Source organism: Nyctereutes procyonoides, unplaced genomic scaffold (genome assembly GCF_905146905.1).
Source record: "Nyctereutes procyonoides isolate TBG_1078 unplaced genomic scaffold, NYPRO_anot_genome, whole genome shotgun sequence".
NCBI lineage: Eukaryota > Metazoa > Chordata > Mammalia > Carnivora > Canidae > Nyctereutes > Nyctereutes procyonoides.
The window spans coordinates 1038505-1052850 of NW_026575139.1; the positions used below are offsets into that span (position 1 = coordinate 1038505).

Consider the following 14346-nt stretch of genomic DNA (forward strand, 5'->3'; position numbering starts at 1 on the left):
ACACCTGTCCTCTGGTCCCTAGAGGACATGCTCCAGGTGGGTGTCCGTGACATGCCTTCCCAGGGGCCATGGACATGGTGTCTTGCATTCATTGCTGGCACCAGTCGCTCTGGAAATAGAAAAGCTGTTCTGGCCTCATCTGTGCTATAGCTGTGAAATAGCACAGGGGAGACAGTGCATATATACAGATACACATAAGTATTTGATGTTGCTTTTTCTTCTTGTTTTACTTTCCCTGGAAATGAGCATTTGTTTAATGCAAATCATGAAAGTTGTGTTTTTATTTTCAGATTCGTAACCAGCTTAACCAGGAACAGACTTCAAAGCTCCAGCAGCAGAAGGAACTCTTAAATAAACGCAACATGGAGGTGGCCGTCATGGACAAGCGGATCAATGAACTGCGTGAACGTCTTTATGGGAAGAAAATTCAGGCATGTGAGAAAGAAAATATTTGTGTGAGATAAACTAAAAATGATTCAGCACAGAATTGCTGTGTGAATCCTCTTTCACAAAATGCTGAAAGAGGGCATTTTGCTCTCCTGATATACCACAGCTGATAAAACATACATTGGCCATAAACCATAGAAAAAAATGACAGCAAAAAGCTCTCTTTCCAAAGCTACGTTTATTTCCTGGTGTCTGGAATCCAAATCCGCACTGTCCACAGCCACAGCTGGTGTTCCCCGCCCCTTGGCCCCCATGCAGTCCTGTCCCCTCCCTGGGTGACACTCTGGCTCTGGTGTTATACTCTACCACTGTAAGCCTTGCCATGTGGGCATATTCCTTGACCTGTGTAGACTCGTGTCCTCGCTATAAACTGAGATGTCCTCCCTGCCCCAGCAGTCGTGTGGATTCTTAGAATAACCCCCATGGAAGGGCTTTGTAAACTCTCAAGCAAAGTGCTATGTAAAGGGTTAGTGTCTTTTAAAAAGCTTTGTTTGGTATTTTGACTTTTTTTTTTTTTGGTATTTTGACTTTCAAAGGTAATAAATGCTCTGAAAAATGTAAACAGTACAGAAATAATTGAAGGAAAATGTGAAAGTCCTTTCCACCCGGTTCACATTCTCCAAGGATGATAGTTTTAATGATTCTAGTCTTTTGCTTAATACAGATGAAAAGGTATTTAATTTTATTTTAAGATTTTATTTATTCATGAGAGAGACACTAAAAAAGGCAGAGACTCAGAGGGAGAAGCAGGCTCCAAGCAGGGAGCCTGATGTGGGACTTGATCCCAGGAATCCAGGATCAGGCCCTGAGCCAAAGGCAGATGCTCAACCTCTGAGCCACCTAGGTGTCCCAGTATTTAATTTTTAATTGAAAATGGAATTGTAGGAATTATATCATCCACACTGTTCTCCTCATTTTTTGTTTTAACTGCAACATAGGTATCTTCCCAGGTCATTACCTCACTCCTTTAGCAGCTTCTGTATAACATGCATGTCCCAGGGCCTCTGGCCCTTCGCCAGGCTAGGTGTCCCCCAGTCCTGCCATTACTCTTGGCATTTCAGTGAGCACGAGCATCCTCAGAGTTTGTGGGAGAAGGGACCGCTGTGCACCATATCTGGCTGGACATCACTAGTGGCGTCAGGGTTTGAAGGAAGCAGTGCCTGCGTGCAGAGCCCGAGTCGGGGGAGCAGCCATGAGCTAGCTGGGACCCTCAGCCACAGCCAGTAATTGGTGCTTTCCCAATGTGACAAGTGGCCTCTGGTCAGCTGCTGCTGCTGCTCTGAAAGCAGCTCTCGAGAGGCCAGTGTGGGCGTCTGGGCTTTGCCAGGGGTGGGTGGGTTAGGAGGGTGCCAGAGGAAGAGGCCATTGCCACTGGTTTGAGTGTCATAAGAGGTAGTGTCAGGGAAAGGCTTTATTTATAGATCAGTCTCCTCTTGTTTTTAACCAGAGGGTCAGTGGGTAATCTGTGTAACTCTGTTTTCAAATAACCGCTTTCATTTTTCTCTCAATGAGCAACTGTGTGCGTGCTCTCCACACTTGCTCACACAGCGTTCTTTAGTCGTGCTCTGTCAGGGCTCTTCTGGGAGATGGAACGAGGAGGCACAGGGAGACTGATTGATGGGTGCGGAGATTGACGTTAAGTGATTGGCTTGCATGGTTGTGGTGGCTGCGCCCCTGAACTCTGCGGCCTGGACACGCAGGGGACTCTGGGTGCTACTGCTCAGGGCGGCAGGTCATCTGCAGGCCACTTCCTTCTTTCTCTGAGCACCTCAGTCTTTGCCTCTCAAGTCCTTTGACCTGTTGCATGCAGCCCACCCACATATGGAGGGCGATCTGCTTCATTCAGTCTATTGATTTAAATGTCAGTCTTAGGTAAAACATATCTTCACAGCAACATCCAGACACGTTTGACCAAATATCTGGTACCATGGCTTCACAAGTTGACACCTAAAATTAAGTGTCACAGATGGCTAGGGAAACGTGACTTCTTGCCTTCCACCTGATAGTTCAGGTGATCTTCTTGAAGAAATTGGTGACTCTGCAGAGATGTGGCTCCACCCACAGGTCTTAGGCACCTTTGGGCAGTTGTGAAAGTCCTGGACCCTCTCCCCAAAGTGATATGCTCATGTATGCAGAATTTTGCAAACAATTCTGGGAGCTTATGGATCTCTCACAGCGTATGTGGGGGCCTGTGAGGTATCAGTGATTCTCCCGTTAGATCCCTGGTATGGACCCTCTTGTTAGGCAGCATTACATGATCACTGTTCTTGTGGCGTCCTTGCTGAGAATGGCAGAGCTGTCTTCAGGGATCTTGCCAGAGCCTCACCTGGTGCCAGGCCCTGTCACTGTGCCCTGCATGGCTTGTTCAGTCCTTACATGAAGCCTTATCTTGACTTTACAGACATGGGCACAGAGGTTTAGAGACACTAAGTCACTTGCACTTGCCCAAGGCAGCACAGTGAGTAAGCGGCAAAGCAGGGTTTGAAGCCAGGCTCAGAGCCCAGGCTTTGACTGAAGGCTCTGCTCACCTAGGGGAGGGAGAGCATCCCCCAGGTAAGAGGGCTCCATGGAGGTGTCCTGGAAGCTGTTCTGTTCTGCCGTTAGCTCTTGTCTCTCTCGGCTCACAGATGGGTAGAAGTTATCAAAGAGAGAATCACTCAGATGGGACTTGGGTTGTGGCCCTTCTTTCGATGCTTGCCCCTTCTAGGTGCTGATTTTTCAGGGTGATAGAGCTTCCTAAGGGCACATTATTTAGTGGGTGGCTCAAATGAGAGCAGTCTAGGGTGCCTGGGTGGCTCACTCAGTTCATTGTCTGCCTTAGTTCAGGTCATGATCTCAGGATCCTGGGATGGAGCCCCGTGTCAGGCTCTCTGCTCAGTGGGGAGTCTGCTTCTCCCTCTCTCTCTCTGCCCCTCTGCCTACTTGTGTGCACATGCTCACTCTCACTCTGTCAAATAAATAAATAAAATCTTAAAAATAAACAAATGAGAGAGCAGACTGTCACACTATGATTTCTTTTAATTTAGAGGAATCTTAACTCTCATTTCTTCTCGTTTTATAGCTGAGCCGTGTGAATGGCACATCGTCACCACAGTCGCCGCTGAGCACACCCGGCAGGGTTGCTGCAGTGGGGCCTTATATCCAGGTTCCCAGTGCCGGCAGCTATTCCGTCCCAGGGGACCCTGTAAAGCCCCAGTCTCTCACTATTGCCTCGAGTGCTGCCCATGGAAGATCCAAATCTGGTGAGTGGCCTGGGTCCTCACCTTGGGGGAGAGCAACTGAATAGGGAAGGGGAGCCCTGGAGGTCAGCAGGCTCAGAAGAGGCCCCCACAGTGCACCCCAGGCTCTGCCCACCCTTAGACTCCCCCAAAGCATTTTGTCTTCTGGGCAGTGTGTGGGAGTTGTGTGCCACCACAGTAATGATATGACCCCACATTGAGAACACACTCTTTATTGAGCTGAATGTCTTTACTGTGTGGCTTTTCAAAGATGAATTACTTAAGACCCGATCCTCTCATGCCACGGGTTTTGTTTACCCGTGAGGGCATTTGAGCTTGCTGCTCCTGCCAGCACAGGCATGCCTGGGCAGAGGGGCAGCCTCTCCATAAGCAGTGCACTGGGGCTGCTCTTTCCTTCTACCGCTCAGCATAGTCATGATTGATCTAGAAGTCTACAGACCATCACTTTGACCCTTGGCTGCACTGAACCGTGTGCTGTGACCAGCACCGTGCTGCCGCGTAGCTCTCCCGATGGGATGCTTCCCAAGCAAGGGCAGGTCAGGTGCTTCAGAGAGTCTCCTTGCTCAGAAGAAGGTGGTTGTTTCTAAACATTAAGAAGCAGAGCTTCTTTGCAGTGAGACTTCTTTATGCTGTGCTGGCACATTTCCCCGTAACACACGGACTCTGGGAGTGCAGTACTGCTGTGCAGCGTTCCTTCACTGAGCTGTCCTGAGGGGTGATTTCAAGTTTCATGGTAGATCCGTGCAGTCTCCTGTCTGTTTGTTCGTGTTCCCTTGCCTGGCACCTAGTCTGAGCAGCAACAGGTCTGCCCCTCCTGCAGTGGGGCACAGGGCTTCTTCTCACCCCGGCTCAGCTCTCTCCACGACTGTGTCTCAGCAGCCACAAGGAGCGCATGGTCCGTGCGAATCTCTAATGGCAGCTTTCTTGGGGAAGCTCTTATAGTTTGAACCACCCTACAGTGGGAGTAGATATATCTGTTCCAATGGCAGATTATTAGCACAGCCAGCTACTTCTCTGCTGACTTCATTTTACATGCTTCCTGAGCCGAGGACAGCTCCCATCCCCTCTTCTCTGTGGATGTGTGCTGGGCCGCCTTGCAGGCATTGCCAGGGCCCAGAGAATGTGTCCCACAGAAGTTCAGCCATTGCCTAGGTCTTTCCACTATGGTGTAAGACGATTGGACACAGGCAGGTGTGCGCGCCCCCCACACGCGGGACAGAATCTTGGCCCAGACCTGGAGCTGGGAGGAGAAATCTCCCTGGGGGGACTCTGACTCATGCTGTCGACTGTCCTTCTGGTTCCATGTCACACAGATGGCCATGGGAAGCCCAGAGTGACTGGCTTGTGGACAGTATCAGACCTCGACATCGGGCCTGACTGCAACTCCTCAGGGCACTCTGCAAACCCGTTTGCAAACCGTATGTCGGCTGGCAGGCCCAGTGGGGAACTCTGGCCCTCTCTGATGCTGCTAAATCAGCAATCCTTTGTTTTCCAAACTGACAAAGGTCTGCTCATCCCATCTAGATTTGGAAAAAATTCCACATTTCCTTCAGTAGACAGGTGTGGAGTTTGGGCTGAGCTCCTCCTCAGGAAGGGTTTCACAGGTGCTGCACAGCAAGGGGTTTTTTAATTTTCTTTTTAAGAAATTAAGATGATTTTTTTCTGAGTTCGTTAAGGACTTCAGATTTGGCTCCTATACAAGAACCCCCCATCACACTCGAAGATAACCATTGCATTATAATCTTTTATCATGCAAATAAGTGATCTTTCTTCTGCACCCCCTGCCTCACCCTGAGGAAGGAAATTCCCAGTCCTATCTTCAGTCCTTTTGTGGCTGATGTCTATAAAACCTCCCATCTCTGTGGAGTTCAGAAGCAGCTGCTGGCCACACTCCTTGAGGCCCCTGGGGCTGGCCCTCCCACCCTCCCTCCCTCCCAAGTCGGCTGGGGCTCTGTTTCCCCATCAGCCCAGAGTGGCCACCTCCGTGTATCCTTGGTGAACCCATGTGCTTCTGGCCACACGCCCCCCAGTTCTAAGGTACAACCAATGGGACATGAAGGCACACACACTTCTTGCCTGGAAGAGGCAGACCAATCATGCGGAGAAAGGCGGTAGTTTGGACTGGGGCCTCGGAATGCCTCGCCAGCACCCTTGCAGTCTGGCTAGAACCATTCTGGACCCTGCTGCCTGGAGCAGTGGGAGACTGCCCCAACGGGGCCCAGCAAGGGCGCTCTGAGGCTCTGCCCCCGTCACTGCACGAGAGGCACCCTCTGGGCTTGTTCTCAGAGCACCTGTGAGCATTTACTCAGACTGTCTCCCGAGTCGCAGTTCTTGGTGCAGGCACTGTTGCTCTAGGAAGAGTGATTTCCCTGCTGCTCGTGCTGGGTGGTGGGGGGAGGAAAGAGGAAGTGCTGTTCCTGTCAGAGGGCTGATTTCTGTTGTTCCATGGGGCTGATGGCTGGGGTCTTTCCCACTTCAGCCCAGTCCTGCATCGGTGCCTGCCGTGGAGAGAACGGGAGCCTGAGTCCGGCTAGAACCGGACTCCTGCAGATGCTGTAACTTATGTCACTATGACTGCTAGGAGGGATTGCTTCTGCACCCTTTCTCAGTTTGGAAAATGCTTTATTTAAAAACAACAAAAGAGCATCTTTTCAGCAGCTTTCCTAAAAACACGGGTTCGACTAGCTTTCTAATCACTGCAACAGAATGATAGCTTGCTACTCCAATCAATGGGAATTTGTACTGGCCTCTTGTGATCTTAAATTATTCTAACAAATTAAAGCCAAATTCTTCCTTTCATGTGCAAGTAGTACAGGTCTAACCTGTTATGAAGTCAAAAGATAAATTTTTTAAATTGCTGTATGTAATTGGTTTTATAAGTCATGTTTGAAAAGTAAGGGCCGATGCTTATTTTATTTATTGGTGTTGATGTAGTGGATTTGACCTGTATTTAGATAGGGGCCTGGGAAGGTTTCCACAGTCTGCTGGCCCCTCACCTGGGTCGCAGCAGCCCCGTGCATGGTCATCGAGTCTCTGTACACATGAGAGAGATGCCTCACCAGCACACACCACCCTCGGGTTTGCTGTGTACCAGCCTGTGTGTGGGGAGGGGGGCAGTCAGCCGCCTGGTTCATGGAGCCCCCGTCAGGATATGATCTCCCGGAAGATGATCTTTGCTTCTGGTCGAGGGTTATTAGGTGTTTGCTTCAACTAATTTGAAGAAAAAATTTATTCAAATTCTGTGTTCTTTTCAAGCCAATGATGGAAACTGGCCAACACTGAAACAGAATACCAGCTCTTCAGTGAAGCCCACGCAGATCAGCAGTATGGACTGGAAAGACCCAAGCATGGAGGGTCCCCTCAAGCAGGGGGCTGTCTCAAGCCAGCCGACGCCCTTGTCAGCTTTAGGAGCCACAGAGAAGCTGGTAGGCCGTTTGTCTTTATCACAAAACACCAACAATATCATTTCTGCCTTCATCTTCATCTAAGGGGTGACAGGTGTCATGAAGCAAATTAATCCTGTTAGTGTCTAAATATGACCGCATCTGAAGAAGTTCAAGGACCCTGAGCCAGCTGAGTGGTGTGCAGGTGTAATGCTTTGCGGTCAGGATTGTTCTGTTGCAGGTGGGCACCAGGCCCTGCCGTGTTTGATTCCCACACTGTGTCCTGTGCCTAGTCGCCTTCTAATTGGAAGGATTACAAGTCCTACTTTGTATTCTCTAATGACTATGGATAGAAATTTGCTTAACTTTTCAAAGGGTGACTTTGTTTTTCTTCTTAACATCTAAATTTAGGGCATCGAGATTGGTAAAGTGCCACCCCCCATCCCTGGTGTCGGCAAGCAGCTGCCTCCGAGCTATGGGACGTACCCAAGTCCTGCTCCCGTTGGCCCTGGCTCCACAAACTCCCTGGAGAGGAGGAAGGAAGGCAGCTTGCCCAGGCCCAGTGCAGGCCTGTCCAGTCGGCAGAAACCCGCCCCACTGCCCCCCACGGGCAGCAGCCACCCTTCGGGTTCCTCACAGCAGATTCAGCAGAGGATTTCCGTGCCACCGAGTCCCACATACCCGCCAGCAGGGCCTCCTGCATTTCCAGCTGGTGACAGCAAACCCGAACTCCCACTGACTGTGGCCATTAGGCCCTTTCTGGCTGATAAAGGGTCAAGGCCACAGTCCCCCAGGAAAGGACCCCAGACAGTGAATTCAAGTTCCATATACTCCATGTACCTCCAGCAAGCCACACCTCCTAAGAATTACCAGCCCGCAGTGCACAGCACTTTAAATAAGTCTGTTAAAGCAGGTACAGTGGGTTTGTCCTTTTCTCTTGGGGGCTAACAGACTATACTTTTCCTTAAAATGCCAACCCATAGTCTTACGTTTGGGCCACATACTATTTAGGATTAAAACTTGGATTCTTACGTACAGTGTGGCCTCAGATGTCTGTGTGAGATTGGGGTAAAAGATGACACACACGGAGCTCTCCCTTCCTATCTAAGTACCTGCCTTCCTGTGGTATTTGGGTAGCCCAGCTCCTAGAAATTCCTCTCTTTCTCCTGCTTCATGGAAACTTGTGCAGGAGCTTTCCAGGGGTTGCTGAGGGGGCTCTGCCCAGATGTGGTCTTCTCACCACCCTGGCAGTAGCTGAGCCAAGCCCCTGGAGGGAAGGCAAGGCTGTGTGTGCTGGGGGTGGGGGGGCGCTACCCCAGAGTCCACAGGGGAGAAGAGCCCTGATGTGGTGAGGGGCAATCAGCCCTGGGAGCTGAGGTGTTCTAGGAAGGCAGGTGAGAGAACAGAGCCTGGCTTCATGCATACCAGGGCAGGTGGTGACTGTGACCAGCCCACCAGGGTCCTGCGGGTCAGGCTGGGCTAGGGCCTCCGTACACATTCTTGGGCGTGTGCTTCCAGACTCGTAGGAGTGCCAAGCTCCCCCAAGCCCCAGCGGAAGCTCACTGCTTACTTGAGGCAGGGCTCTGGCCCCGTTCTCCACAGCTCCTGGGCCTGTAGGCGGAGCCTTCCTGTCCAAAGCGGCCTGTGTTTCACAGCATGAGACTGAACCTGAGGGTCACATGCTCTGTAGAGATGGTGTCTTCCTCCTCGGACAGAAAACAAGGAGGGTTGGTTTGGGAAGGTCGGGTCTGCAACCACTCTTTTTTTCTTGTGTTTGAAAAAGCCCAAACTCTAGAAGCCCAAACGTAGAAACCAGTAAGAGAGACACTCTACATTCCAAAAGGGGTCGGGGTGGGGGGTTTGAACAGAGGGTTCCTGGGGGATATAAGAGTAGGCCTCAGCAGCACCACAGCCCTGCAATCACAGGGACTTAGTTGTCACTGTCCTGTCTACTCCAGTGTACGGCAAACCCGTGTTACCGTCCGGCTCAACGTCCCCCTCGCCACTACCGTTTCTTCACGGGTCACTGACCACAAGTGCATCGCAGCCCCAGCCGCCTTCGGAAAGTGCTGAGAAAGAGCCAGAGCAGGACAGCCCAGCCCCACCCGGAGACAGCGGCACTGGCACTGTGGAGAGCCTGCCACGGCCGCTCAGCCCCACCAAACTCACACCCATCGTGCACTCCCCGCTGCGCTACCAGAGCGACGCCGACCTAGAGGCTCTGCGCAGGAAGCTGGCCAACGCACCGCGGCCCCTGAAGAAGCGCAGCTCCATCACGGAGCCCGAGGGGCCCGGTGGGCCCAACATCCAGAAGCTGCTGTACCAGCGCTTCAACACCCTGGCAGGAGGCATGGAGGGCACCCCTTTCTACCAGCCCAGCCCCTCACAGGACTTCATGGGCACCCTGGCCGACGTGGACAATGGAAACACCAACGGGAATCTGGGAGAGGCCAGCCCTGCCCAGCCCACAGCCCCGCTCCCCGCTGAGCCTGCCCCATCTTCGGACGCCAATGATAATGAGCTCCCTTCCCCTGAACCGGAGGGCCTCATCTGTCCCCAGAGCACCCACCAAACCGCTGAGCCCGCCGAGGATGACAACAACAACGTGGCCACAGCCCCATCCACAGAGCAGGTCCCCAGCCCTGGGGCCGAGGCCCCCTCACCAGGGGAAGACCAGGACCCCCAACCACTGCCCCCCGCTGTGCCCCCGCCAGGAGCCTCTACGGTGGGTGTCGTCCTAGACCAGGGCCACGGCTTCCTGCTCGGCCAGCCGGTGTTTGTGGAGGACCTGCCCGTGTTAGCCGTAGCGCTGGGGGCAGTGGGGCTTGCCAGACTCTCGTCCCTGTCCCCACTGAGGCCGAGGGGGAGGGCAGTACATCAGTACACAGAGGGGCTCTGAAGAAGCACAGGGCTGCAGAGCTCTCTCTAGAGGACCCAGTTAGATTTCCCCGAGGAGGGGGAAGCTGTGGCTGGAATTTGAAGGGCAGGCAACGGGGAGAAGAACCTTCTAGACAGAACTCTCTGGTGGGAGGTCAGTGTTGGTGGAGCAGAGAGGAGGAAGTGAGAGTCTGCTGTAGTTGGTAGGAATGAGCGGCCGGCTCTCGAGCTTGACTGTCACCCACCTCACTCCCCAGCACGGGTGCCCTGAAGAGCCAGGGCCAGCCCCTGAGCAGCTCTCCCCAGCACTCTGGGCGAGGCACAGCAGGCCTGGCTGGGCCTGCGAGTGGACGTGCCTTTTGACGCCAGGGGCTGCTCAGTGCTGCTGGGAGTACACACTAGCCAAGGCTTCCGTCCCCGTCCCTCCTCTCCACCAGGGCTTGGTGCACTGGCACATGACCTTTAAGTCAAAAGCATGCTTCCTTCCTGGCAGACCAAACGGACCAACCTGAAGAAACCGAACTCGGAGCGCACAGGGCACGGGCTGAGAGTCCGGTTCAATCCGCTGGCGCTGCTCCTCGATGCTTCTCTGGAAGGGGAGTTCGACCTGGTGCAAAGGATCATCTATGAGGTGAGCTGGGGATGGCCGCAGGCCAGGGCTGCCCCCTGTGCTGAGAGGTGGGGCTCACGAGTGCCCCGTGCCCTTAGGTGGAAGACCCTAGCAAGCCCAACGATGAAGGGATCACCCCCCTGCACAACGCCGTCTGCGCCGGCCACCACCACATTGTGAAGTTCCTGCTGGACTTTGGGGTCAACGTGAACGCTGCGGACAGTGACGGCTGGTGAGGGGCCCCAGGGCGCTTGGTCTCTAGTAGGAGGTGGCCCCCCGCTCCTCCTGCACCATCAGGACATGGGGAGGTGCAAGGGCAGGGAAGGGTGGGCGTGTGCGGCACGTCACCCCAGGCCGCCCCGCCTGGCCTCCGGCTCTAGCTCTCTGGTTCTCCTGTGAAAGGCACAGGTCTGATCGCGGTTTTCATAGACCTGATCACGTAACGCTGTGCGCTGCACCTTTGGCAGATGGTCACTCTTACCCTGCTTCTAAACGACCCATGACCGGTGCAGAGGGGAAGCTGAGTCCTGCTTTAGGTGGACGTTGTGTGGCTGCCCACAGGGCCCTCCTGCTGCTGTGCGGGCCCTGGGTCTCCTGTAGGCTTCGTTGGGAACTTCAGGCACCTGCCCGTGGGGTTTGAACCTCTGGGTCTTTTAAATTGTGTCAAAATACGCCTAACACCTTCCACCATCGCCCCGCCGAGGTGTGCCCGGGCTGTCGGTGGGGATGTCCCTTGGGGCCCCGGCCACTCAGCAGTGCACGTGCGGTCTGCCCTGGGTTAGGGGAAACCATGCCGTTCAAAAGACCAACACAAACCTGTGGGGCTCGAGCCCCGGCCCGGCCCTGGACGTCCCTGGAGGTCCCCGGAGGTCCCCGGCCGGCCTGGCCAGTGCCTTGAGGTGTCTTCACCCGCTCTCCTTTCCAGGACACCGCTGCACTGTGCCGCGTCTTGCAACAGCGTCCACCTCTGCAAACAGCTGGTGGAGAGCGGCGCCGCCATTTTTGCGTCCACCATCAGCGACATCGAGACTGCCGCGGACAAGTGTGAAGAGATGGAGGAAGGCTACATCCAGTGCTCCCAGTTCCTGTATGGTACGCGGGGGTGGGGTTGGCCCGCGCCGACGCCCCTCCCCGGGGTGCAGGGCTGACAGCGCGGGGTGCTGCTGGCCCCGGGCGAGGCCTGGCTCCCCTTGGGGAGCGGCCCAGCAGTCTCGTCAGAATGGAAGTCACGCTGCCCCTTAGGCTCATCCTGAAAACCTATGAAAATCTGTGTTGTCAGGTTTTTGCCAGATTGCTGAAAACACAGCGCTTCTCTGCGCAGATGGCCCCCCTGGGTGGAGCAGCTGGGCGCGGGGGAGGCTGGGCAGCACCCATCTGTGCATTTCTGGGGCCCCCCCAGGGCTTGAAGCCCTGCCGCAGCGGCTGCAGGCCCGAGCCAGGGTGGAAGCGCCCCCACGGCCTGGGGTGACCACCGAGGAGGAGTGAGGCTCATCCTGTTCTAGTTAAGCCGCGGGCGCCACCGTCTGGCTTCCTGAGGGCTGGAAGGGTTCGGCGGCTGCAGGGCGTCCAGCACACACCTACCTCGAGACCCTGCGGGCCCAGCCCCACACTAGACCCTGGGGACGCTGCAATGAACCAAAGCGGGCCCCAAGCCCCTGAGGCTACAGTCCCAGTGACCGCCGTGCCGGGAGGAGGGCAGCAGGAGGTCACCCGCCCATCCAGGTCCCTGCAGTCACGTGGGCAGGAGCTGGCGGGGTGCCATGGTGCGGCGGGCCAGACGGCTCCTCTGCCACTGTTGGGGGCCCCCACACCCAGGAGCAGTCACGCGGCTTCCTTGTCACCGAGTGGTGGCAGTTGTCGGGTGGGGGCCATCAGGCTCCCCAGCAGGAACACCGAGCACTCGGGCCCCAGCCCCTCGGTAGTGGGCTCCTGGCGGGCAGAGAGGAGACTGCGGGCCCCGCCCTGACCCCTTGCTGCCCTCTCGTCCCAGGGGTGCAGGAGAAGCTGGGCGTGATGAACAAAGGAGTGGTGTACGCTCTGTGGGGCTACGAGGCCCAGAACAGCGATGAGCTGTCCTTCCACGAGGGGGATGCCATCACCATCCTGAGGCGCAAGGACGAGAGCGAGACTGAGTGGTGGTGGGCTCGCCTTGGGGACCGGGAGGGCTACGTGCCCAAGAACCTGCTGGGGGTAAGCACTGGGAGCTCGTGGCTCGGGGTCCCGCGGTCCCATCCCTGTCCTACCGGCCCAGAGAGCACAGAGCCTGCAGGTGACCCCCTGTCCGCCCTCAGCGCCACCTCTGGGAATGGGGAGGTCCCGTGATCGCACCCTGGGGGCACCCTGTTGAGCCCGAGCGCCCCGACACAGGAGCTTTGGCGAGCAGCCAGGCCCGAAATGTCTCTGGGTGGGGGGACTGCCGGTCGCTACCTCTGGCGTTTACAGCTGCGTCAGCCCAGGGGCAGAGCAGGTGCCTGGGCGCCAAGGCCCACAGGCCGAGGCGCCAGCCTGGAGGGGGAAGGGAGCCTCTCGGCCACGGCCGCAGGTCTTAGGCAGCGCCAAGGCCTAGGAGAGGCTGTCCTGGGGTGGGGGCGCCAGGGTCTCAGCGGGGGGCGGCCGCCGAGTGTCGGCCTGACCGGACAGCGGCCCAGGGACCCCGGCCGCTGGGCGCACCCTCCGGCTTGGCGAGCCGTGGCCTCGTCCTGACGGCTCCCTTGCTCCCCAGCTGTACCCACGGATCAAACCCCGGCAGCGCACGCTCGCCTGAACCTCCTTGGGAGCGCTGCACGGCCTGGCCGCCGCGGAGCCGCCCGAGACGGAGACGGAGACCGAGACCGAGACCGCTCTGCTGTCCTCCAGGGAAGCTGACGCAGGCGGGGCTGTAATGGTGCTCATTTAGCAGACAGCATCCACAATGTGAATCCCTGCAGTTTCTAGGTGAGGCCCTTTCTTCAGTTTGCCCGGAACTGGGAGAGGTACTTTTGCCTCCAAGAAGACTGAATTTTGCCAATTACTGTAAATCCAAATAAATATCCAGCTTTCTAAACAACCGTCCCTGTTGCCAATAAGAAACCCTATAATTTATCCCTGGTTGGTTGCCAGTGACGACAAACCCCTTTACTGATTTGGCCCCACAGCGGTCCCTCGTTCTTGATGTCACCCCCACCCTAACACTGAAAACCTGCAACCGCAGTGAGGTGTGCCCCCCTGCTAGAGCCTGCCCTCCTGCCACTGGAAATCACAGCACCCACTGTCCTTCCCACCCTGACCACACGCATCCCCTCCTTCCCCTACCAAAGGAGCCCCCCCGGATGGAAGCTTCTGTGAGTGGTGGTGCTTGGTGCGTGTGTCCTGGGCACGAGCGTAGGTCACCTGCATACAGGCTGACGGTGCTGGGCTGGCCTCGCACGGCCCAGGCGCCAGGGCCGTTAATACCAAGTGACGGCAGTCAGGAGCCTCAAGACAGCACCGTCCCCTCCTCCGTTCACAGCACTGCCTTCCCCGCAGCCTCTTGCTGCTCAGGTGTGCGGCCCACAGGCCGGGGTGGGGAGGATGTGGGGTGCCTGCGCGGCAGGAGGGGCAGCTGGGAGGGTGGGAGGGCAGGGGCCAGCCACGATGCAATAACGTTTGCCCAGTCCAGACACCAGTTTGAACTGTACGCACAGACTTTTCTATACCAAAAGTATTTTTTGACTAGACCATTCGAAACTACCAGAATGATGTCGGAAATGTTTTTTTCTCTCATTAAAATCCAGGCCCTTAGGCTTTATTTTCCATGTATGAGTCCCGTGTA

The 14346-nt window shown here is 55.6% G+C and overlaps 1 protein-coding gene across 3 annotated transcripts in view; it reads left to right on the plus strand.

Annotated features, from left to right (window-relative positions):
* PPP1R13B (protein phosphatase 1 regulatory subunit 13B) overlaps nucleotides 1-14126 on the plus strand; it is a 91809-nt gene extending 77683 nt beyond the window's left edge. For all 3 annotated transcript variants that reach the window (XM_055303943.1, XM_055303945.1, XM_055303944.1), the window contains exons 8-17: nucleotides 291-431; nucleotides 3509-3689; nucleotides 6942-7111; nucleotides 7481-7982; nucleotides 9028-9794; nucleotides 10440-10577; nucleotides 10655-10788; nucleotides 11482-11648; nucleotides 12547-12746; nucleotides 13279-14126. In XM_055303943.1, the coding sequence (XP_055159918.1) occupies nucleotides 291-431; nucleotides 3509-3689; nucleotides 6942-7111; nucleotides 7481-7982; nucleotides 9028-9794; nucleotides 10440-10577; nucleotides 10655-10788; nucleotides 11482-11648; nucleotides 12547-12746; nucleotides 13279-13320 (2442 nt within the window). In that variant the 3' untranslated portion in view covers nucleotides 13321-14126. The remainder of the gene's footprint in view (nucleotides 1-290; nucleotides 432-3508; nucleotides 3690-6941; nucleotides 7112-7480; nucleotides 7983-9027; nucleotides 9795-10439; nucleotides 10578-10654; nucleotides 10789-11481; nucleotides 11649-12546; nucleotides 12747-13278) is intronic.
* Nucleotides 14127-14346: the final 220 nt, after the last annotated feature.